Below are 24,613 nucleotides of genomic sequence, written 5' to 3' on the forward strand. Positions count from 1 at the left end.
GTCCAGGTCTCCTGCCCGCTTTTCTGTGGGGTCTTTGTTGCTTGCTTGCTTTTCTTCTCGTTTTTGAGTCAGGGTCTTGCTGTTGCCTCCCGAGGAGCTGGGACCACAGGCGCCACCACGTCCGGCTAATTTTTAAATTTTTTGTAAAGATGGGGTCTCACTATGTTGCCCAGGCTGGTGTCAAACTCCTGGGCTCAAGCGATCCTCCAGCCTCAGCCTCCCCAAATGCTGGCATGACAGGCGCGAGCCTCCACACCCAGCCCCTCGTTGCGTTCCCACCGCCGTGTTCGCATTTTCTCTCCCTCTAGCTCTTTCAGGTGGTCATGTGCTCTTGGTCAGTGGTGTGGGCAGCACCGCTCCTCCTGGTGAGAGGCTGGTCTTCTCGCTCCTTTGTGGTGTCTTCTAATGTGCCGACATCCTGGTCAGAGTTGTCTGTGTCTGTCAGTCACTGCTTCCTCTCACGTGCCCCATGGTTCTGCTTGTAACTTCGGCCTTTGCTGCACCCAGGGCTGTGGCCAGCATGACTGCCTGTCCCTTTGGCTCCTCCTTTGCCAATCTCATGGCAGCCCTGTCAGTCGCAGTTTCTACTCTGCAGGGGCCTGTCCCAGTCCAACTCCTCCCCTGTGCCCATGATGCCCTTCCGAGCACCCAGTCCTGTTTCACACACTGCTATATCAGACATGTGGCCTCCTGCCGTGAGCCAGGCTCGTGTGCCTCCCCCACATCCACAGTGCTGCAACACCCCTGTCCCTCTCATGGGCACCGTACCTTCTACCATCTCAAGGCCTTGGCCGCACCAGACACTCCTGGCAGAGTGGGCTTCACTCCACAAGGCCTTGGTAGGTGAGGCCATGTGTCCAGGATCTGGCCCCCACCAGCTACAGAACGTGGCACAGAAACCACGAATGCCCCTCATGCCTCCACCAGAAATGCAGCTCCACGACGTCCCCAAGCAGGAAGGGGCAGCCCTGCCAGGAGACAGGGCTCCACACTGCGCCCCTCAGTGCAGCATGCCAACACGCCACACACACGTGGCACAGCTTGCATGTTCCCTTCGGGGCTCACGTTGCTGCCCACTGACCCAACAACTCTGCTACAGCCGGGCACCAACCACGGCCACAGGCTGGGAACGGTCCTCACACTTTCAAGGGTGGTAACAACACGAGGGAACAAAGCAGGCCCCGTCCAGAGGCGGAAGCAGCTCACGGTGGTGATCAGTGGGGGAGAGGGGAGGGAACCAGGCCTGTGCCCCTGGTCCTGCCACCCCCCACCTGGCGCTGGCCCTGGGGACCACCCGGGAATGTGGACCTCCTCCTACCCACAAGAAAGACTGCAAAGGGGCCACTGCCAGGACCGCCCCTCCCCAGCCTGTGTCCCTCACCCAGACAGCCACGAGAGCCGGCAGCGGAGCCATTTGTCTCTGTGCCCCACGGCACCCGGACAAGAGGGGATCGCCACGGCTGAGAAATGAAGTAACAGCTTGTCCTGGATTAGATGCAGCGTGACTTCAGATGAACAGGAATTACCGCTCACACCGAAAACACCATGTTCTGAATTCATTTCTGAGGAATGAAAGCCCCGGGAGGAAGGAAGGAAAAGGAGCTCATCACAGCCAGCTGCCCACCCTCCCATCACCCATGTCCTGGGTGGGCCCCATGCAGGCAGCGGCAAGGAAGTTGAGTGCCCACTCAGCCTCGACTGGATCCCGGGCCTACACCAACGCCAGTGCCCCTCCAGACGGCTGGACGCGCTCTGCTCTGCCCTGCCCGGGCTGCCCCTGCACGAGCTTGATGCTGAGACAAGGCGCTCTGTGCCCCAGGGCCCTGGGGGTGCACTGCCCAGCTGGCTGCCTCACACTCTCCTCCCCAAGTCACCCTTTCTTTCTCTCTTTCCAGAAAGAGGGGATGAACAATCCCAGGCTGGGGCCTGACCAGGTCCCTCCAGCCACGTAGACCCCACAGCTGCCAGAGGCCAGGGTGGATGCGGCCTCCAGACCAGCGTCCTCCCAGATGCCGAGGGGAGATGGTAACACAAGTGAGCCCAGTCTTCTGCCATGTACCCACACCGTCCCTCCAGCACGGCACGACTCCCACGTTCTACCTACGACCTCCCTGAAACCCCCACCCACCCACCTTGGTCTCAACACTAGGCCCATGTGGCAGATGCCCCCTCTTCCCTCGGCCAACCAGGTACCATCTCCGGGTGACGTCTACGACCTCACTGCATCGACACCAGGCAAAAGGAACGTCAGCTCCACGTCAACCCCTCCCGCCGCCATCTGCCGGGGTGGGCCCATCTCTTCCCTGCTCCTGCACTGCAGCTACCAGACCCTATGGGCTCAGCCTCCATCTCTCCCTAGATTCTCATCTTCCAGCCACCCAGCAGGGGAGAGCCGTAGTCTGTCCCCAGTTGACCTCCCTCCAGGCTGTGAGGAAGGTGTGGGCTCAGCCTGTGGTCCCCAGTCCCTGCCAGCCACACCGCCTGGCCCCGCAGTTCCCACCTGCAGAGCCAGGCCCCACAGAAGCCCTGAGGGAATGCCAGTTCCCAACCCTAACAGAGATGGTGGCATCAGTGTCAGGCCCCACAGCCATCCTCAGGGAATACCTTTCCCCAACCCTAACAGATGCTGGTGTCCCTGCAACCTCCCACGCTCAGGGCATCTGCCACCAGCAGCCAGTGCCCACACCTGTTCCTCCACCCACAGCTCCCCTCCCCCTCTGCCTACCTGTCGGAGATTTCTGAACCTGTCTCCCATGGCCTTGGGTCGCCTGACCCATCTGCTGCTGCCAGCCTCCTCACACCTCACGATGGCTGCTCTACTGTCCATCAGCCTGCAGGCCTAGCCTGCTCCCTGACTGGCCTGTCAGCACCCTTCAGCTCTTTGGGGACTGACCTCAGCCTGGACCTCAGCCTGTCTACACTGCACAGAGTGCCTACAGTCCCTCCCCCCGCCCCGGCCGAGGCCTCCACACACACTGCCAGCACGCAGCCTGCCCCATCCCCCGAGGCTGCAGACAAGAGGCAGGTAGGCGGGGAGCAGGGGCCTCTGTGCAAACGTGTTTGCTGGGGATCCGGTGATGGCGCCCCCATGTGTTACCTTTCTCTGACTGCTGAGTCGGGCTCCACATAGTGATGGCCTGTCCTAAACCATGGGGCTTGGAGGAGATGGCCAGCGTCGTGGCCCCACCCACCTCAGAGTGGACCACTGCCTACAAGGCCAGCAACGGCGCCAGCAGGGCCCAGGAAGGAACCCGGCCCTCCCTGGGTTTCTGAGATCAGCTCCCTGGACCCAAAGGGCTCCCAGTAGCTAAGGATGCCCAGAAAACACGAGGGGCCAACTAGAGACTAAAACAAGGGCTCCACTCCCCACATAAGAGTGGCACCACCACATTGGCACCTGGGGACAGTCTGCTGGTCCCACTGGCCTGTGGGGTTTACACTGTAGCTTTGCCCCTGGGTCTCCTCTGTTGCTGAGACTGTGACCGTGGAAGCAGGGCTGGAGGTCAGCAGAGTGCTCAGTTCCAGGACCAGACCCCCTGGGGTCTGTGGCAGCTGAGTTAGGGCTGCCTCTGTCTGCTGACAAAGGACACGATAAATTTGCATTTGGCGACTTGGGGTGCCCCTCCCTGCAGCACGCAGACCTCCCTTCCGGGGCCATTGTTCCACGGACAGCGCCCCTGGAAAGAGAGAGCCCGCGTGTTGGCAGCGTGGCTCTTGTGAGGTGAATGACAAGCATAATTACGTTCTGCTGCAAAAGTGCCAGGGACAGGGATTTATGAGGCTTCTCCGCAGTAGCTGCTCTTCCTTCAGAGTGGGGTTGGGAGGATAAACACAGATGATAAAACAGCCCTCCTCACCTCTGGGGGTGCAGCCAAAGCCTCAGGAGAACCCGAGGGAGCCTCAGCACCTTCATGGGCCCTGCCGACTGGGAGGGCACAGCCCCGCGCTCCAGGAGAGCAGGTGCACAACAGCAGCGCCCAGCCCTCTGCCCAGCTGGGCCCCACTTCCCCGGGGACCCCCACTGTGAGCCTTGGCCCCGCCCCTAGTCCGGTCACAGTGCCCACAGCCCTGGCGTGCATCCCACCCTACAGCCGCAACCCCCACCAGCGCCATGCAAAGGGAGCCGTGAGCTTTGGTTGCTGTGGGGTGAGGGGCAGGGACCTGGCCCAGCTCAGACTGCCCACTTCCTGCCTAGGGCCAGAAGCTCAGGCAGAGGCTGCCACCAGCAAAAGGCAGGCACCTGGCCCTCTGCCCCGGCCTCAAGAACTGCCCTGGGCTCCTGAGCTGGTCCCCACCGATGGCTGCTTCTGCAGCTCCCCTAAGTACAAAGGGCAACCCGGGAGCCCCATGAAGTCTGTGCCTTACAGAGGTGGCCTCTGGACAGGGAACATCTGCCACCCCGAAAAATTTTCTCCCAGCCCCAGGCCTGCAAAGTCCTCCCAACAACCTGAGACAGGTGCTGTCAGCTCAGGAAGGGCGTGTCTTCACAGCCAGCCCCTGCCAGCCCCCTTCAAACTCTGGGAACACAGGTGAGACATAAATGTCTCACGTCGGAAAAGGCTGGCCACGGTGGCTTGGGAGGCCGGGGTGGGACGATCGCTTGAGCCCAGGGGTTCAAGACCAGCCTGGGCAACATGGCAAAACCTCATTTCTAGAAAACAAAAAACAAACAAACAAAAAATTAGCTGGGCGTAGTGGCATGTGCCTGTGGTCCCAGCTACTTAGGAGGCTGAGGTGGGGGAATCACTTGAGCCTGGGAGGCAGAGGTTGCAGTGAGATAAGATCACACCATTGCACTCCAGGCTGGGTGACAGAGTGAGACTCCATCTCCAAAAAAAAAGAAAAGAAAAGAAAAGAAAAAGATGCAGTGTGGGGGATGACACAGGCCCCAAACCCAGAATAGAGGTGAGACCCCAGCCCTGGACTTGGGCCCATTCTTGCTGGGGAAGGTGAGGTTGCTGGGCTGCGGGAGCAGAATCGTGAAGGCAGAGCCGGGCTCCTCCCTCCCGAGCACCACCCACAGGTCAGCCCAGCTGGCACATAAAGGAGAGGGAGGGGCCAGGGCACACAGCAGTGTGGGCTCGGTCTGGGACAGGACCCCGAACGCCTGGTCACAGGCAGAGCGAGTCCTGTCAGCACAATGCTGGGCATGTGTGCAAGCTCAGGCCATGCACAAAGCAGCCCCCAGGGCTCAGCTCTCAGCACCCCTTCTGCTTTCCACTTTCCAAGGTCTTCCATCAAAGGGTCAGTCTGAGTCCACCAGGAACTAGGAACTGCGTTGTGCTGGGAGCCAGAAGGGTCTGAGCACAGCCCGCCCCAGCTCCAGGGAAGGAACCTGGCCACGACAGTGGGACCAGGGACACAGGTCTGAAACTGGTCTGCAGGACATGCTGCCGTGTCTGTCCCAGCGCTGCCTTGCCCGGCTGAAGCCCATACTGATCAGTGGAGAGCCCTGGAAAGCCTGGAGAGAAAAGTCGGTTGACCGTGCAAAGCGCCCTCAGCAGCCTCCAGGCTGTGAAGGAGGCCACCAAGCTGCCTGCTTAGCCAGGGGTGCCACCCTGAGGGCATGGCTGGCCTGTGCTGGGACAGGCATCTGCAGGGTGGCAGCCTCCTGTGAGCACAAACTGGCTCTTCTGTGAGTCCCTCTAGATATCCTCAGGCTTGGGGGTGCACCCAACCACACACAGTGAGTGGCCCACAGTCACCTCTGCCTCTGAAGGGACAGAAGGCTGCAGAGGTGCAGAAGGTTGGCAGCTTCTTTCCAGAGTGGCGGGCTGGGAAGTCCAGTGTCTGCCTGAGGGGCTGCTCTGGGCAGAGCCCTGGGACTTCTGCCTCGACACCTTGGGGTGCCCTCAACCAGGCTAGCCCTGCCTGGGCTCTGTGACTCCCCAACCCAGCCTGCTTCTGTCCACTTGGACCCCAGGTCTGCCCCTGGGACTCACGTGCTGACCTGGAGCCTTCTCTGGGCCCAGCACGTGTGTGGCAGCTGAAGCCTCTATACAGACGGGCTGGGGTTTGAGTGTTGAGCAGGAGGGCGTGGGCCCTTGGCCAACACCCTGTACTGGCTGCCCCAGATCCCAGAGACCTCCACAGCCACCCCCACACCTCCAGAGCGGCACTTACCCAGGGGTGATGGCAGGCGGGATGACCAGGAGGGCCAGCAGCCGGGCCTGGTGCAGAGCTTCGGCCAGGTGAGTGAGCATGTGGATGAGGCCCCTGCAAGAACCAAGAGGTGGGGTCGGCAGCGCCTGGCACTGAGGCCTCTCCCAGGGTTGTGACACCCACTGCCTCAGGGAGGGGTGGGGCTGGTCCCCAACCTGACACCCTGCAGCAGGGCAGGCGAGGCTGCGAGTCCCTTCGTGGGAACTTCCTATTCATCTCTGGATGTAGCCGCAACAACACTGTCTCATGCCCCAGTGGGCCCCGCTAGAGTGGGGGCCTGCGCAGTACCCTAGGAACCCCCAGAAAGAGGGGTTCAACCAGAGACAGCCCCACGTGTCCACACACTTCAGACGCCTAAAGACATGGCAGATTAAAAAAAAAAAAGACACGCCAGGTGAGAAAAGGCCCCCAGCAGGCCCAGGACACTGACCCGAGGACGGCCGCAGGGCACTCCAAGGGCCACACCTGCCTGGTGTAGCTGAGGGAAGGAGAGGGCAGGGCACTGGGCAGAGGAGGAGACAGGGAGCAGCAATGAGGCCTCCTCTGGCCCCTGGAGTGGAGCAGTGCTCCCCAAGGGACGGCACTAGCCTCCCTCCTAGCATGGCCTGGGAGCAGCCCTCAGGACCCAAGCCTGCCATGTGCACACGCTGGTGCCCATGAGTCTGCCCTGCAGGGGGCCTCTTTGCAGAAACCGGCCTGGAGCACATGCTGCGGCAAAGTGGGGTTTCAGGGTGAGGCGTCCACACTGGGCCGGCTCAGGCTGTTACCGAGCATGGGAGACTGTCACTCTTGCGCTGCAGCCCGGGGAGCAGCCCCATCTGGGGAGGAGACCCAGACCCACCCCTCAGGGGATGACAGGAGGGCTGAGGGCGGGGCAAGAGCCGGCCTTGCTGGCCTCAGGTCCCGCCCAGCTCCAGCACAAGCCTCTGTGGGGCTCGGTGAGAACCAGGTTAGGTCAGGATGGGGTGACGGTTCCTGAGCCAGTACCCAGAGGTCCTGGTGCTCCTGATGGTGCCAGGACCAGGGCCTGGCACGTGCAACTGCTACATAGCGGCAGCTCCTGTTTCCCTGACATGGCCCAAATGGGACTGTCATCTTCCAAGCTAAGCCCCCATCAATTCCTGGGTAACTCTGGCCCAGATCATCTGGTGTTAGTTCTGTCGGCTGCAATGCAGGCACAGTCCTTAGTGAGGAGCAGAGTCTTTGGGCAGCCTGTCCTCACGCCTCTGCAGCTGTGTCCACAACTCTATGGGTGCCAGAGGCTGTCACGCACTGTGCCCCACTTAGAGGTGGTGGTCAAGGAGGGTGCTGCCCCCGCCCCTGAAACACCAAAGTGAGCAGAGTAAGCCCTGCCCAGATGCCTGGGGAAGTTGACCCTACCTGGGGGTCTCCTGCCTGGCTCCCAGCCTGTGGGCTTTGAGCTGTCTGCAGGTACCCACAGCTCCCCAGGACAGTGGTGGGATGGCCTTCTTCCAGGGCCACACCAGACCTGAAGGCCAAAAGGTGCCCCCAGTCACTCTGTGAGGGGCCCAGGGAGCCTGGGTGTCCACCTGCAGTCAGGCTGTGTGGCCCAGGTGTACCTGGGCCCCCAGGAGACAACATGGGCCCTGGAGGTGATGTGGGCTGCAGCTACAGTGGTGCAGCATTGCCCGGAGTGCTCCTCACGACAGACCCCTTCATACTCCCAGCTGCTGGCACTAGTGGCTCCGAGCGCCCCATCACAACCCCTCTGGATGTGGGGACAACGGTAAGGGGCTGACTCAGCGCTCAGGAGGGACCAGAGGCAGCAACACCCCTGCCAAGGGCACTGCCAACAAACTGCAGGAAAAGCTGCCCTGAGCCTCTGTACAGGGCCCAGTGCTGGGACCAGAACCTGCTGAGCCCAGCTTTGGGCCTGGCACACTGGGGGCTGAGGTCCAAGTGGTGGTGGGAGGCAGGACTGTGCTGAGGCAGCTCCCAGGCAGCAGAATGCCCAAAGGAATCTGTGGAGCCTGGATACTGCCTGCCCCTGCCATGCTGGCAGCTCCCCACCTTCCTGCAGGAGCCTGGACACGAGGTGCTCACAGGCTGCTCCCACCCGTCCTCGCCTGCCACAGCCACTCCAGCTCGGCAATTCCCCTACTGCCTCCTGCCCTCCCACCCTGACATTTATGACCCGTCAGGAGCCCTGACACGAGGTTGTCTCAGCACCCTCAGCCTCCACCCCAGACACGAGGCTGTCTCAGTGCCCCCAGGCCACCCCAGACATGAGGTTATCTCCTGAGGAGCCTCTAGGGCTGTCTCACTGCCTACCTAATGCTCTGAAACAGAAATGAGTTACGGCAAATCTCTGATTAATAGACCCGTTCTCCCAGGATGAGTGAGAAGGCTGGAAGCTGGCGGACTCTGTCTCCTGCTGAGACACCCCTCCCCTCAGAGGGTAACGGAAGGTCAGCCCCAGCAGGGTCCTCTGCCCACTGCTCAGCAAGAAGCCCCCCAAGGCAGGGCCTGGGATTGTCCCTCAGCCAGGAACGCAGGCACCTGATCCTCCAGCAGAGCTGGGGCCTCTCAGGGGCTGTGCAGACAACAGGCTCCCCACAGTCTTGGGGACATCCTTACCCCTACTGCAGTGCCCCTCCCAGCCTCCCTCCATGCAGCTCCTTGTCCTCCTGCTGCTGCCAGGCCTCCCAGGAGGAAAGCAGACAGAGGAGCCTCTCGGATACATCCACTGGGGGGCACACTGAGGGGTGCTGGCTGAGGGAGTGGGATCTGGGCACCGGGATCCAGTGGGGAGCACACTGAGGGGTGTTGGCGGAGGGTGTGGGGGTCTGGGCACCAGGATCCAGTGGGGAGCACACTGAGGGGTGCTGGCGGAGGGTGTGGGGGTCTGGGCACCAGGATCCAGTGGGGAGCACACTGAGGGGTGCTGGCGGAGGGTGTGGGGGTCTGGGCACCAGGATCCAGTGGGGAGCACACTGAGAGGTGCTGGCGGAGGGTGTGAGGGTCTGGGCACCAGGATCCAGTGGGGAGCACACTGAGGGGTGCTGGCGGAGGGTGTAGGGGTCTGGGCACCAGGAAACAGGACTCCAGGGCTCTTCTGGAGCCTGGGCCTGGGAGCAGTTCCAGGAAGAGCCTTGGACTGCTGCCTCCCAGCCAGTGAGTCCCTCAGAGCCTAGTGGGAGGAGCGGCGGGGCTGCAGAGGCTGGAGCCGCCCAAAGGGGCAGGACCTGTACCGGCTCCAGGCTGAGGGTCCTCTGAGCCCCTGGGCGGGAATCCTGCCCTACCCCTCATGGGCTCTGCCTCAACAATGTCCCTTCCCTCCCTCAAACTTAAGATCTGTGTGGGGACGCTGCCCCGGGTGGGCAGAGCCTGGACCTGCAGCTCCTCTGCCCACAGCAGCAATGGGATGAAAGTGCCATGGCCGCTGCAGGGGACACCATGGAGCCTGAGCTCAGGCCTGGGCTCTTAAAGCACAACCAGAACTATTTCAGGTGGCAGGGGCGGGGGAGCCGATTCCAGAACCTACGTCTCGCACAGAAGGCTGAAGGGCTGGACAGCTGCCACAGCACTCTGCTGTCCAGGTGCCCGGTGGAGACAGCGCCAGCCTCACTCGCTGCAACCAGTGGAGTGAGAGGAAGCCACCTGTCCTGAGCATGTTGAGGACGCCCCCTACCAACATCTTGGGCAGCAGTACTGCCCCCCTGCTATCTTGTAGGGCAGTCGTCCACTTTGGCAGAACAGGAAAGGTGGTTGTTTCAGGTGAGTCGGCTGGGCTGCTTGGGCAGGACCAAGGAAGAGCCATTCCTCAGGGCTGTGGCCAGTCCAGTCCAGTCCAGGCGGTGGAGCACTTTCCATCACTCCCTCCAATCCTGGTCAAGTGGCCCACAGGGAGTGGGAACCCGCAAGGGTCATGGGAGGGCTGGGCTCTGATGTGGCAAAAGGAGGCGTGAGGGAGCGCTGTGGCCGCCTCCCAGTGGAGTGGACTGCTGCAGAGCCTGGGGGCCTGGGAGGCATTCCCCAGAGGCCACCATGGCAGTCCACACCATGGGTCCCAGCCATGCTCAGGGACACCCCCAGGAAGGTTCCCCCATGCTCAGTGAGGAGTTTCTGCTTGTGTCCAAGCTCAACCTGCTGTCACCATCTGGGCCATCTTTCTCTTGCCAAGCCCTCATGAATGAGGGTCCTCAAGTTCCTCTGACCACCCAAGAGAGGCATCAGGGCCGGTGCAGCAATGCGTTCAGAGCCGGCTGAGTGCCACAGGCTGCTTCCACTTTTCTGAGCAGGTGTCCATCTTTTGTGTGGCCCCATCCCCACCCCAGGCACAGGGGCTGTGGAAGGAAGGCCCTCCCCAAACCCCTGGTCTTTCCTCCAGCCTCCTACAAACACCAGGGCCAGGAGGTGGGCCCCCCACCACCACCTGTGCCCACTCACACGCGCTTCTGGCTTAGCAGCTGGTTCCAGACCTCCACCACGAAGCCATCAAAATGCTGGTTCTGAAAGAAGCAGTCACAGGTAAGGAGGGCCTGGAGGTCCAGGAGGGAGCAGTGGAAAGACAAGAAGCCCGCCACCTCGGCCCACATGGTCAGGTCATGGCCTGGTCACTCACAAGGCAAGACCCAAGCCTGGGCTGTATGCCCAGAAGTGCCTGTCTAAAGGAGGAAGTGTGGGGGTCCCAGAGGAACAGGAGTGGAAGGGCCAGTGCTCTCCTGCATCCCGCCCACCCATGTGCCTCCCCCAACTCCACCCCCGGGGCCTGGGGGCTCCCTGACCCCTGCAACCCAGACACACTGGCAGCCAGCAGGGCTGGGTCCCCTCCCAGGAGGGTAGCAGGCAGCTGGGCTTTGCCCAAGGGAAGCACCATGGCCCAGCAGACAGGTCTCCCATGCCTGGGACCTCCAGAGGAACCGTGATCAGGAAAGTGAGCAGCAGCCGGAGCCTGGCTGATGCTGCCTTCCCTGGAAGACGGGGGCCACACCAGAAGGTGCCCAAGGAAGAAGCCAGAAAAGCCGAGTGGAAGCCTCACGGGAGGCCCAGCCAGACGGCCAGGTGGGACCTGGGGGCTATGCTCAGAGGCTGGAGCAGCACACAGGCCTCACCTTTGCCACCTGGACCACGGTCTTGCTCAGCTCCTCTATCTCATCCTCACTGTCTAAGACATTCCGGAAATCATCGTAAGTCCAGTCCTCAAACAGGAGCCGAGGCACTGCAGTGGCAACAGACACACAAAGGGGCTGTGAGTGGGAGATGCTGGAGGCCCCTGCTGCTTGCTGCCTCAAAAGGGCATCCCCTTGGCCTCCAGAGGGAAGTGAGACCAGACAGTGAGGGGCAGGGAGGCCACCTGGAGCAACCACGCGTCCAGAGAGTATGTCCCAGAGCCTCACAGGCTGGGCGGGGGTGGTGGGGAAGGAGCGAGCAGACGCTGAGTCCTGATATCCTGACACCAGCTCCCCACAGGGCTCAGCATGGTAGTGGCCCCACCTTACAGGAGGGAGGCTGGGACAGACTCCAGCTGCTCCAGCTCAGACCTGTCACCCGCTTCTAGCATCCCCCAGAGTCTCTCCCTCAGCAACTCGTACTCTTAATCCACTGCCTCTGAGGTTGCCACTGGACGTGGGGACACATGTGCCCCCATGCCCAGCCATGAGCTACAGGGGCACAGGTGAGCCAGGGTCAGCATCACCCTCAGGCCGAGCCCAGGGCTTGGCCCTAGCTGCCCTGATAGGACTCATCAGGTGAATGAAGGAAAAAATGGAAAGGAGAACAATGAAGGCAATGACACTAGCCAAGGAGGTGCTGGCTTTGGAGGGCCACAGCCTGTGTGGGGAGGAGACCCCAGGACTCCAGCCAGACCAAGGGCTGTGAATGCCAGGCCAGGGCCAGCCTCATCTCGGAGCAGTCAAAGTAACCTGTGCCGCGGCAGCACAGCTGGGTGATCAGGAACATGTGGAGACCCCAGCGCCCACTTGTCCACCCTCGGAGGTCGTGCCATCAGGGCCTTCACTCCTGGCCTGCCGGACTCACCTATGTGCAGGCCCTTGGCATTCTTCCTGATGGCTCGCATCCACCCTGTGGGACATGGAGGGGACAGTCAACAAAGGGACGTGCGCCCGCCGGAAGACCCAGCCTATCTGAGGAGGAAAATGTGGCAGCTGCACCATACGCGATGGGAAGGACAGGGGCGGGGAGGCAGGTGTGAGAACCCACCCCTCCCTGGCCCAGGGCTGGCCCTCCACACTCCCTTTCTGACCCCAACTCTCACCCTTCTGGCCAAGGCCCCCTCCTGACCCTGCAGAGCAGCTCTGAGCTTGCCCTCCCTGAGCTGGGACAGATAAAAGCCTGTGGCCGGCCAGGGGCACAGGCAGCTGCATCCCAGGGCCTGGGGAAGGTCAGGATTTCTCCGAGCTGAAGGATGGCCAGACCCGCCAGGCCCTGACACTGGCCAACACTCCATCACCTCCCCATGGTTCTCTCAGTGTCAGGGAAAACCACTCCTGCTCTCGAAACTCCAAAACTGGCTAACACTTCCCCTGCCATTTCTCTCTGTCCGAGACCAAATGCAAGGTGCGGCCATGTAAACTTGGGCAGATGTCATCAGGATGTGCCATCAGGAGGCAGCCTCTGCCTGAACCCCACCCTCCTCCCTGGCATTGAATGAAAATTGCTGAGAGGGACAGAGGAGGAGAGGCCAATGGCCTGTGCCCTTCACGGCCCAGAGGCCGCCCGAGTCATTGTAGAGCCCGTCCTGCTCATGCTTGTGTGCGGCCCAGAAGAGAAAGGGAAGGTCCACCTCACAGCCACCTGGACCACACAGCAGAGCTGGGCACAACACTCTGAAGCACCAACCTGGCCTTGTAGAGGGTCCCACAGTGGCAACCACCTCAGAAACCCCCTCCACCAGGCCTGCCCTGCTCCACTCCCCTTCCCACTCGGGACACCAGCCCACACCATGGGCCTGCTCTCCAGGCTTGGCCACAAGGAGTGAGGGCGTGGGCCTCATGGCCATCACACTCACACACCCACTGTCTCACACTTAAACATGTCCACACTCACAGTCACATTTAACACTCACAATCTCTTCTCTCCCACATCATCAGTCTCACACACACTCACATTTAAATCACACACACTCCCATACAGAGACACCCACAAAGAGAGACATACCCACTTACACACACACCCCTGCTCTCACACTCACACTCTTTTCAGCCTGTGGGGCAAGCACAGTCAAGCAGGAAGGATGAGAACCTTGGTCCACGTCGTGGAGGCCTGTGACCTCAAACATCTCACGGCCACGTCTCTTCAGCTGCAGCCAGACGGGCGAGATCTGTGTGAACTTGCTCCCAAAGACCTTGGTGACATCGTAGCCATGGCTGTTCCACTGGCAAAAGATGGAGACATCAGACGGAGGACGGGTGAGTGAGTGCCTGCCTCACCATGGTGCTGTCATTCTGGCGGCTCTGGACATGCCCAGGGCTGGCCAGTGTAGACAGATCTCAGCCTGGACATCAGCTCCTGGCCTGGGGTATCCTTCTCCCACTCTGGACTGCCACTCACAGCCTGGGACCCAGGCCACGACATCCCTTTCACCAAAAGTGACCGGTGCTTGTCTCAAGCCCTGCCCAGAGCTAGTGCACACCACTGCTGCAGGCTGGCAGCTGGGAACAGCAAGAGACGAGGACGCTGGGTGTGAGAACCCACCCCTCCCTGGCTCAGGGTTGGCTCTGCACACCCACTTCCTGACCCCAGACAACCTGAGAGCCCACCGTGGGATTCAGGGGGAACCCACAGAGGTCACCACACCACAGCAAGCCACTGGAGAGACCCCCAAGGCCTTATACTCTGCTATCTCCAGAATGGCACCTCTCCCACTGCAGCCTCACAGCAGTGACAGCCCCAGGAGATCAGAACACAGACCCCCATCACTGACTGGCCAGAAGAGGCCATCGCGGTGCCAGGGCAGCCTGCCTGAGCCTCAGGACCTCCCTCTGCACTGTGAGGGCCCCAACTTACTGGAGTGACATAGCCCAGTACATCTCCAGCAAAGTGTCTGTCCCGGGCCTTTGCTGAGCAGTAGCTGCGATGCTCAAGAACCACGCTCTCAGCTTTGAGATCCGTCACCACCAAACCCCGGTCTTGAACTGGCTTATCTGAAAACTGACTCTGAAATAAAAGGAATGAGAGAAAGCCATCAGTCATCTGTCCTCAGTGTAGAACACAAAACCCCACCCAGCAAACCCTTTCCATTCAGCCAGCAGCCGAGTCTCTGGATCAACACAGTGCTGCTGACCTGGAGACCCTGTACGTAGAGGATCGAGACCACAGCAGGCAATTCAATTCAGAAGGGCTCTGGCTGTCAACAGACACTGGCCGACTGTACAGGGCCTTTCCCACCCTTGCTCTGGGCTGGAAGGCAGGCAGGCAGCCAGACAGCTATGGTGGCTTCCTCCTTGCATGTGAGGGTGGATAGTCTTGCACCAGCTCTGACCACTTTATACCCATCCGGGCACTCCAGGGCCACACACTTTGCTGGACAAGAACATGCCAGGTGGGCTGGGTGCGGTGGCTCACACCTGTAATCCCAGAACTTTGGGAGGCTGAGGCAGGTGGATCACCTGAGGTCAGGAGTTGGAGACCAGTCTGGTCAACATGGTGAAACCCCATCTCTACTAAATATGCAAAAATTAGCCAGGCATGGTGGCAGGCGCCTGTAATCCCAGCTACTCGGGAGGCTGAGGCAGGAGAATCGCTTGAACCTGGGTGGCAGAGGTTGCAGTGGGCCAAGATCGCGCCACTGCACTCCAGCCTGGGCAACAAGAGCGAAACTTCATCTCAAAAAAAAAAAAAAAAAAAAAAAAGAACATGCCAGGCACACGCCACCATGCTGGCCAACCACTGCCTGCCACCGCCCCCACCAATGCAACCCTGCTGGCCAACCACCGCCGGCCACCACCCCCACCAATGCAACCCTGCTGGCCAACCACCGCCTGCCACCGCCCCTACCAATGCAACCCTGCTGGCCAACCACCGCCGGCCACCACCCCCACCAATGCAACCCTGCTGGCCAACCACCGCCTGCCACCGCCCCCACCAATGCAACCCTGCTGGCCAACCACCGCCGGCCACCGCTCCCACCAATGAGAGTCTTTTCCTGCCATGTCACACCTCCCCCTACTCCACCTCTGCTCCCGGAAACCCTCCATCCAGTTATCAACTCGTCTCTTCTGTCCACACTCTGTGGCCTGGCTCAGCCTCCTCTTGACCTCGCCCCAAGGGGCTCCGTGAGAGAGAGATTTCCACTGCATAGTTTATTTGCCCCTAGACAGCACAGAGAGCATCTGCCAATCCAGGACTAGGTCACAGGAACCGTCCTGTGGCAAAGTCTAGCCAGCGGCATGGGGACTGCTAGGACTGAAGGGTGGTTCTATGAGTTTACACCCTTGAATGTGCAATCCCAGGGCCATCCCAGGGGAACGCCCCAAAAAGCATGAGGCAAACACAGCTCAAGGCCGTGACAAAGACAGCAAGATGAAGGTGCAGGTGATACAAGCAAGAGGTGGAGGATGGAAACTGGCAACTGGCACATAAAACAAGCTCCATGTGGGGTGAGTGCGGAGGCACCCTACCCTCAAAACTTGGCTCCAGAGGCTGCTCACTCAGAGGCACTGACTGGCCAGAGCCCCAGAACCTCGCAGGCCGCCCACCAGCTGCGGGCTCATCAGGTGCCTTTGTGAGGAGCCAAGCCCCTCGAGCCTCCTGGCTCACAGGTCCCAGTGGACAGACAGGAGAAGAGGATGATGGATCAGCCCTCAGCCAGGACAGTCGCCTCAAGTCCCCAGGCCACCCCTACCTTCTCCAGCAGCGTCTTTGAGGCGGCTTTTTTGGCATCTGACTTTGACAGCGTAGTGTGAACAGGGCTGCAGGCCAGAGCAAGCCAGAGGAGGTTGAAGAGTGTCCGCATGGTAGGTATGTCACAGGAGGGTCCAACCTCGGGGTCCAGAGGGCTGCAGGGAGAACAGAGCACATTCAAACAACCAGTAGAGAGAGGAAGCACATGGGCAACCCCTCTGCTGAGGGGGCCACTTTCTCCTAACAGGGCCTGGGTCCTCATGGCACTGGGCGAGGCCTTGGCCACTGGGACAGAGCCCTGCCCTGGACCAGCCCTGGTGGCCAGAGTCCATTCTCCAGTACTCCTGGGCCTCCTGACTGAGCCACCAGTTCCTCCCAGACACCCAGAAAAGAGCTTCCTCACCATCAGCCACAGAGCCCTACCCTCACAGTCCAAGGCCGCCCTGACCACCACTAGCCATCTAGGAGAGCATGGGTCCCCACCTCCTCCTTCAAATCCAAAGAAAGCCAAACCATGGTAGGGCTTAAGTGTAAAATAATGAAGTCACAAGCTGGGCCATGTGGTGGCTCACACCTGTAATTCCAACACTTTGGCAGACTGAAGTGGGAAGATAACTTGAGCCCAGGAGTTCGAGACCAGCCTGGGCAACATAGTGAGATCCTACAAAAATTAAATATTTGGGCCGGGTGCAGTGGCTCACACCTGTAATCCCAACACTTTGGGAGGCTGAGGCAGGCGGATCACCTGAGGTCAGGAATTCATGATCAGCCTAACCAACATGGTGAAACCCCATCTCTACTAAAAACACAAAAATTAGCTGGGTGTGGTGGTGTGCACCTGTAGTCCCAGCTACTCAGGAGGCTGAGGCAAGAGAATTGCTTGAACCCAGGAGGCAGAGGTTGCAGTGAGCCGAGATCGCACCACTGCACTCCAGCCTGGGGACAGAGCAAGACTCCATCTCAGAAAAAAAAAAAAAGAACAAAAATCGTAGACTCAGAGAAGCCTATGATAATGATGACGATGGTGGTGATGCCACATAAGTACTAAGATAAAATACAGGTACCCATTTATGCAATCTCAGGGTAGAGAAGGCTTTTCCAGCTCTATGAGCACTGGGAGAGATAAGGAAAAACACCACTAAAGTAGAACTACATACAAATGTAAGACTTTCATTCAGCAAATAAAGAAGGAAATGTGAAGACAAATAATAAACCAAAAAATATTTGGAACATACTTGACAATAGTTTTCTACCCATAATCTATTCATAACATGCAAATAAATCTCACAAATCAAGAAAAGACACTTGAATAAAAAATGTCCTGGCTGGGCGCGATGACTCATACCTGTAATCCCAGCACTTTGGGACGCCAGGCGGGCGGATCATGAGGTCAGGAGATCGGGGCCATCCTGGCCAACAAGGTGAAACCCTGTCTCTACTAAGATACAAAAAATTAGCCGGGTGTGGTGGTGCACGCCTGTAGTCCGAGCTACTCAGGAAGCTGAGGCAGGGGAATCCCTTGAACCTGGGAGGAGGAGGTTGCAGTGAGCCGAGATTGCACTACTGCACTCCAGGGTAGTGACATAGCAAGACTCCAACTGAAAAAAAAAAAAAAAGTCCCACAGCCGGGCGCAGTGGCTCACACCTGTAATCCTAGCATTTTGGGAGACTGAGGTGGGCGGATCACCTGAGGTCGGGAGGTGGAGACCAGCGTGGCCAATGTGGTGAAACCTCGTCTCTATTAAAATACAAAAATTAGCCAGGCGTGGTGGCGGGCACCGCAATCCCAGCTACCCAGGAGGCTGAAGCAAGAGAATTCTTGAACCTGGGAGGCGGAGGTTGTGGTGAGCCAAGATCTTGCCACTGCACTCCAGCCTGGGCGACAGAGTGTGACTCCATCCCCCCAAAAAAATGTCTCACTATAAAAATATCAGATGAAGCCGGGCGTGGTGGCTCAAGCCTGTAATCCCAGCACTTTGGGAGGCCGAGACGGGCGGATCACGAGGTCAGGAGATCGAGAGCATCCTGGCTAACACGGTGAAACCCCGTCTCTATTAAAAAATACAAAAAATTAGCCAGGTGAGGTGGCAGGTACCTGTAGTCCCAGCTACTCGGGAGGCTGAGGCAGGAGAATGGCGTAAAACCGGGAGGCGGAGCTCGCAGTGAACTGAGATCCGGCCACTGCACTCCAGCCTGGGCTACAGAGCGAGACTCTATCTCAAAAAAAAGAAAAAAGAGGCCGGGCGTGGTGGCTCAAGCCTGTAATCCCAGCACTTTGGGAGGCCGAGACGGGCGGATCACGAGGTCAGGAGATCGAGACCATCCTGGCTAACACGGTGAAACCCCGTCTCTACTAAAAATACAAAACACTAGCCGGGCGAGGTGGCGGGCGCCTGTAGTCCCAGTTACTTGGGAGGCTGAGGCAGGAGAATGGCGTAAACCCGGGAGGCGGAGCTTGCAGTGAGCTGAGATCCGGCCACTGCACTCCAGCCCGGGCAACAGAGCGAGACTCCGTCTCAAAAAAAAAAAAAAAAAAGAAAAAAGAAAAAAAAAAATCAGATGAAAAGAGGTATAACACAGAGACACCCAGAGCCCCAGAAATGAGCAGCTTAGCCTGATTAGCGACAAAGAACCGAACAAACCCTGAAATAAGACGGCATCTCCACCCGCTCTATGAAGAAGTGAAAACAATGATGCTATCACAGGACCTGGACAACAGTGACTCTGCTGAGCTGTTAGTGGAAATTCAAGTTGAAAAAGCTTTTTTTATGACAATCTGGTCATGAATATACTTTGCAACATGCATTTCCTTTTTTACTTATTTTTGTTATTTTGTTTTTTCTTTTTCCAACATGCATTTCCTTTCTTTCACAAATTCCACATTGGGGGAATTTCTTTTTCTTTTTTTTTCTTTTGAGATGGAGTCTTGCTCTGTCTTCCAGGCTGGAGTGCAGTGGCACGATCTCGGCTCACTGCAACCTCCGTGTCCTAGGTTCAAGTGATTCTCATACCTCAGCCTCCTGAGTAGCCGGGATTACAGGCGTGTGCCACCACATCTGGCTAGTTTTTATATTTTTAGTAGAGATGGGGTTTCGCCTTGTTGGCCAGGCTGGTCTCAAGCTCCTGGCCTCCAGTGATCCGCCTGCCTCCCAAAATGAGCCACCATCCCCAGCCATGGGGGATTTTCCACGTATGTAGAAAACATGAGGATGTTCATGGACGTGGCTCTCCCAGATACTGGAACACAGACAGGCATGGCCATGCTCGTGATGTGCCAGTCAATGAAGACGCTATAAAGCAGCACTTACACAGTGCAGTCCCACAGAGAAAGCATGTAGGGAGGGGTGCTAAAAATCAAATGATGTGCCCTTAAGGTGGAAGCTTAAGAAACAAAACAAAAAAGTAGCCCAGGAGCGGGGGCTCATGCTCCACTTTGGGAGGCGAAGGAGAGTGGATCCCCTGAGGTCGGGAGTTCGAGACCAGCCTGACCAACATGGAGAAACCCTGTCTCTACTAAAAATACAAAATTAGCTGGGTGTGGTGGTGCATGCCTGTAATCCCAGCTACTCAGGAGGCTGAGACAGGATAATCACTTGAACCCAGGAGGCGGCCGGGCGCGGTGGCTCAAGCCTGTAATCCCAGCACTTTGGGAGGCCGAGATGGGCGGATCACGAGGTCAGGAGATCGAGACCATCCCAACATAGGCTAACATGGTGAAACCCCGTCTCCACTAAAAAATACAAAAAACTAGCCGGACGAGATGGCGGGCGCCTGTAGTCCCAGCTACTCGGGAGGCTGAGGCAGGAGAATGGCGTGAACCCGGGAGGCGGAGCTTGCAGTGAGCTGAGATCCGGCCACTGCACTCCAGCCTGGGCGACAGAGCGAGGCTCCATCTCAAAAAAAAGAAAAAAGAAAAAAAAAAAAATTGAACCCAGGAGGCAGAGATTGCGGTGAGCCGAGATCGCGCAACGGCACTCGAGTCTGGGCAACAGAAGCAAAAACTCCATCTCAAAAAAAAAGGAACAAAACAAAAAATAAACGAGCAGGCTATCTGGAATTACTGGTCATTCTGTTTCTCCTCTTCTGCTTTATCTGTATCTTCTGGTCTTCCTGCACTAAACTTTTATTATACTGTTTACTTTTAGGTTCTACGGACTACCAACAAATGTGATTCTACTTTCTGGCTGGGCGCTGTGGCTCACACCTGTAATCCCAGCACTCTGGGAGGCCGAGACAGGCAGATCACAAGGTCAAGAGATCGAGACGATCCTGGCTAACATGGTGAAACTCCATCTCTACTAAAAATACAAAAAATTAGTCGGGCATGGTGGCGGGCGCCTGTAGTCTCAGCTACTCGAGAGGCTGAGGCAGGAGAATGGTGTGAATCTGGGAGGCGGAGCTTGCAGTGAGCCAAGATAGCGCCGTCTTAAAAAAAAAAAAAAAGTGATTCTACTTTCCATCTTTCACTGGGGTTGGGGGCAGCAGCAGGGGGAGCTGAACAACTACCATAGCCCAGCCAGGCTGTTAGTCCTTCATGAAGCTTTGGGACACTGCTGGGAAGAAGTTCTTGGCTAGTTTCACAGCTCTGGCAGCACAGACCCCTCTAGACCAGCTGAGGGGCCCACACAGCCTGGGCAGAGACAGAGACCTGAAAGGTGAGGAGCTCAGCCCAACCCACTACCCGGCAAGTGGGCACATGGCCTTCCCCTCGGGTCACAGGATATGGGAGTCCTGAGGATATGGGAGCTCAGGCCCAAGAGGCTTCGGGAAGCCCAGCCAGGCAGGTGCACCTGTCAGAAGATGCTGCCAGAGCCAGGCCTACCATAGTGCCTACCCTCCTACCCAAAAGACTTCCTGGCCAGGAACCCGTTTTCACTCCCTCTGAAACTGTCCCCTTGACCCGCTTCCTTCTGCAGAGGCACACACTGTCCCACTTTGCCCTGTCTCTTCCCTGGGTGAGACTGGTGCTCCTGGTGCAGACTGAGGGGACTGTGGCTGCCCCCAGGCAGGGATTTTGCATGCTTTGGTACCCAATACACCCACAACACACCTGCGTGGGAAGAACACGGTCCTAGAGCAAGGTCAACCAGTGAAGCTCCCCCACCTAGGAGGCAGGGAGCCACAAGACAGCCTGACCTGCACGCTTATGGGGAGTTAGGAAGGGAATTCACAGGGCAAGCACAGCAGCACCTGGTACATGGAGCCACAGGCAAAGCAGTGAGTGCTTGAACAGCCACGGCAGTTCCGAGGGCTGTGCAGAGGGAATAAGAAGGCCCAGGCACAGATCACCACCCTGTGCCCCAACGCCCAACCTCTCCACCCCCTCTCCTCAGTGACATCCCAGAATCACAACCAAGGGCAGCAGCCTGCTGTCACCTGCCCCTAGCCCCACTATCTTTCTGCTGCAGCTGAGGCTTGGTCTGAGTCAGCAACAGCCCCAGGGAAGGAGGAGAGGGTTCTGGCCGTGGCACAGGGAAGACGGCCCAGAATCACTTGCCTGGCCAGGCTGAAACGGCGGCTGCCTCAGTTCCCAAGCACCCAGTCTTTGACCCCAGCCCATTCCATGACCACTGGCTCCTTCTCTGTCTTCTGGGTGGAAATCTGGGTCAGGGACGAAGGAAAGGAAGGAAAAACCAAATGGGTGGTTCTCCAGGGGACTGGCTCAGGAGTAATTTGAGGGCACACTCAGGTACGAAATGACCAACCACTATGGGGCTGGGTCTCTGCCCCTACCTGCCGTCCTGTAGATCTGAAACAGGGCCACTGTCCACCCACCTAGAGGCCCCTCTGCCTATGACCTCCCTGCCCCCCAACCTATGATTTCACACTTCAGGGAAGGAAGAGGAAAGGGTGGAAGAGGAAGAGTCCTGTCAGCATGTGTCCAGCAGAGGGGGCACTAGGAGAACCTGACTGAGCACCAGGCCAGGGCCGGTACTGCCCCTGTCCACTCACACTCAGCTTGCCAGCTCAGCGATGAAGTGCTCGGATACAGGCTGCTCACAAATGCTGGGCTGCTTCTCTGACTTGCCATGGAACTTTCCAGACAACTGCCCCAGGGAGATGGTGTGTGTGATGTGTGAGGGATGCTCACACTGCAACCAGGTCCTTGTCTGGGCTTTGGTACCTCCCGGGCTCCCCACTGCTCACCGGCCGCTCTGCTCTGAGGCCTGTGAGGACACTCTCCATCATGCTCTTCATGTAACACAGACTCCCAGGCTTGCACACACTTTGTTCCTGCATCAAAACGTGTTTCTTCCCCAAATGCCAATGACCTTCCCTTGGGCAGAACGGCCCCGCACACAAAGGGAATGTGGGGTGTTATGGAGAGGCACAGGCCCTGACCCTGGTCACCCAAAGCGGTCCCAGAAATCATTCTGTAACAAGCTAAGGTGGAGCGCTACTGCTCCCACTTTCCTGCACTCCCAGTCCGTAGGTCCAGGACCTCCTCGGTGGTGTTGATGGAAAGGATGGGAGTCACAGCAGTGGCTTTCCAATGCTTTTCATGGAGACCAGCAGTAAGAAATGCCCTTTGGCTGAGGCAGGAGATTGGCGTAAACCCGGGAGGCGGAGCTTGCAGTGAGCTGAGATCCGGCCACTGCACTCCAGCCCGGGTGACAGAGCGAGACTCCGTCTCAAAAAAAAAAAAAAAAAGAAATGCCCTTTACATCACAGCCCAGCACACGTGTATGTCATGTGTGCACATGTGTAAAGCGACAGCAGCCAATCAGAGCTAACTCCATTCTGTGATGGACACACTGACAACTCCTATTCTATTGTGTTTTGAAGAACTGGTGCATGGTGGCTCCGGCCTGTGACCCTAGCACTTTGGGAGGCCAAGAGTTCTTGACTGGTTTTGGCAACAAAGCAAGACCTGGTCTCTACAAAAAATATTTTTCTGCTGGGCGGATCACCGCATCAGGAGTTCAAGACCAGCCTGGCCAACATGGTGAAACCCAATCACTAAAAAAGATTTAAAAAATTAGCTGGGTGCAGTGGTGTGCACCTGTACTCCCAGCTACTCGGGAGGCTGAGGCAGAAGAATCCCTTAAACCCAGAAGCGGAGGTTGCAGTGAGCTGAGATCGCACCACTGCACTCCAGCCTGGGCGACAGGGTGAGACTTTGCCTTAAAAAAAAAAAAAAATTCTTAGCTGGGTGCGCTGGGGCACACCTGTGGTCCCAAGTAGCTAAGAGGCTCAGAGATAGCACAGTAAGTCGAGGCGGACGGGCGGGCGGGTCACCCTCCAGTTCGGACAGTCAGCAATGGAAGCTTCAAGGTTTGGGGCTAAACCAAGGGTGGGATCCGGTCTGACGCGCCCGCCTTTCACGGGGACCGCGTACCCCTCACTGGGAGGGCAGCCCGCCTGGAGCCCTCCTGCCGCTGCTCCCCTGGGGGTCCTGGGGACCCAATGGCCACCTCTTTGCCACACGAGCCGCGCGCTCACACACTCCTCACCCGCCGGCCACATCCCGTCTGCGCACTCAGGCCCCTTCCACCAGCGCGCCTCGCTCTCAGGCTCGCTCGCCCTAGCGCACGCGCTCCACCTCCCACTCGCGGTTCCCCCGACACGCGCCCCCGTCCACACTCGCCCTCCACCCCCGCCCTCGCTCACCCTCGCACTCACAGCAACCTTCTCTCACCCTCGTTCACCCTCGCCCTCACACCCTCTCACACGCCCCCTCACACACTTGCTCTCACGCGCCCGCGCGGCGTCGCTCGCGACCCCACGCCCGTCCCGCCCGGGGCCGAACCTCGCTGCCCGGCGCGCCCACTTCGCGAAAGGGAAACTGAGGCCGTGCAAGGAGGAAGAGCAGGTCCCGGCCGCCGCGGGGCTCACCTGCATGTCAGGGAGGCCTGACGGCCACACACTCACAGCCGGAAGACGCTCCAGCGCGCCGGAAGTCCCGCCCCAGGCGCCCGCGCGCCGCCGCCGCGCACGGCATGCTGGGACGGAGAGGGGCTGGGACGGAGAGGGGCTGGGCCGGGAGTGGGGGCGGGCCGGGAGTGGGGGCGGGCCGGGAGTGGGGGCGGGCCGGGAGTGGGGGCGGGCCGGGAGTGGGGGCGGGCCGGGGCGGGGCCGGAGCCCGGGCCAGGCGCGTTCACTTTGAGCCCCTCTCGTGCTCGCGCTGTAGCCGGCTCCCAGGTTCCCCGCCCAGGGGGCACTAGGTTCCCAGCGCCACGGCTCCTGGGCAGTCCTGGTGCCCACGGCGTGGGGCCGCACGGGGCCTCGGGCTCCAGGGCCTCTGCCCTGCTGGGCGGTGCTGGGAGAACCCCGCGGTGGGCTCCGCCCCGGCACACTCCTCCCGGGACCCGGAGTCCCCCCAACCGCCTCCTGGGTGGGCCATCTCCATCCCCAGGCCGATGGCGCCCGAGACGCAGTCTCCAGCGGGGACGGCCCGAAACGCGCGCTCTCTAGGTCCGCAGCCCCGCCTTGCACATTGCACAAGCCGGAGCCCCGGGAGGCAAACCGAGTTCCCGACTCAGCCGCTCGTGCTTGGATGAACGCGCGCGTGGCCAGCACTTTCGGTAACCGCGCATTCTACTCGGCACAGGCTGTCCGACCGCCACACCCAGCCCTAGCCGTTCCCAGCGCAGTTTCCTGCAGAAAACCGCACGGCCGGGCCCCA

General features: G+C 59.2%; 1 protein-coding gene across 6 annotated transcripts in view; it reads right to left on the reverse strand.

The window, feature by feature from the left end:
• The window catches only part of LOC105494164 (chitinase domain containing 1), a 45,139-nt gene extending 21,191 nt beyond the window's left edge, over window positions 1-23,948 (reverse strand). For 3 of the 6 annotated variants that reach the window (XR_011610384.1, XM_071074023.1, XM_071074024.1), the window contains exons 1-8: window positions 17,333-17,400; window positions 15,989-16,142; window positions 14,152-14,301; window positions 13,387-13,519; window positions 12,163-12,207; window positions 11,238-11,344; window positions 10,573-10,634; window positions 6,124-6,216 (exon numbers count right to left, since the gene is read on the reverse strand). Coding sequence is in view for 5 of the 6 variants with exons in the window: in XM_071074023.1 (XP_070930124.1) it covers window positions 6,124-6,216; window positions 10,573-10,634; window positions 11,238-11,344; window positions 12,163-12,207; window positions 13,387-13,519; window positions 14,152-14,301; window positions 15,989-16,142; window positions 17,333-17,373 (785 nt within the window). In the remaining variant the exon portion in view is untranslated. Of the gene's footprint in view, window positions 1-6,123; window positions 6,217-10,572; window positions 10,635-11,237; window positions 11,345-12,162; window positions 12,208-13,386; window positions 13,520-14,151; window positions 14,302-15,988; window positions 16,143-17,332; window positions 17,401-21,484; window positions 21,589-23,737 lie in introns of those variants that run through there. The other 3 variants (XM_011762364.3, XM_011762363.3, XM_011762365.3) reach the window with 3 other exon arrangements.
• Window positions 23,949-24,613: the final 665 nt, after the last annotated feature.

The sequence above is a fragment of the Macaca nemestrina genome, chromosome 12 (assembly GCF_043159975.1).
Source record: "Macaca nemestrina isolate mMacNem1 chromosome 12, mMacNem.hap1, whole genome shotgun sequence".
Taxonomy (NCBI): Eukaryota; Metazoa; Chordata; class Mammalia; order Primates; family Cercopithecidae; genus Macaca; species Macaca nemestrina.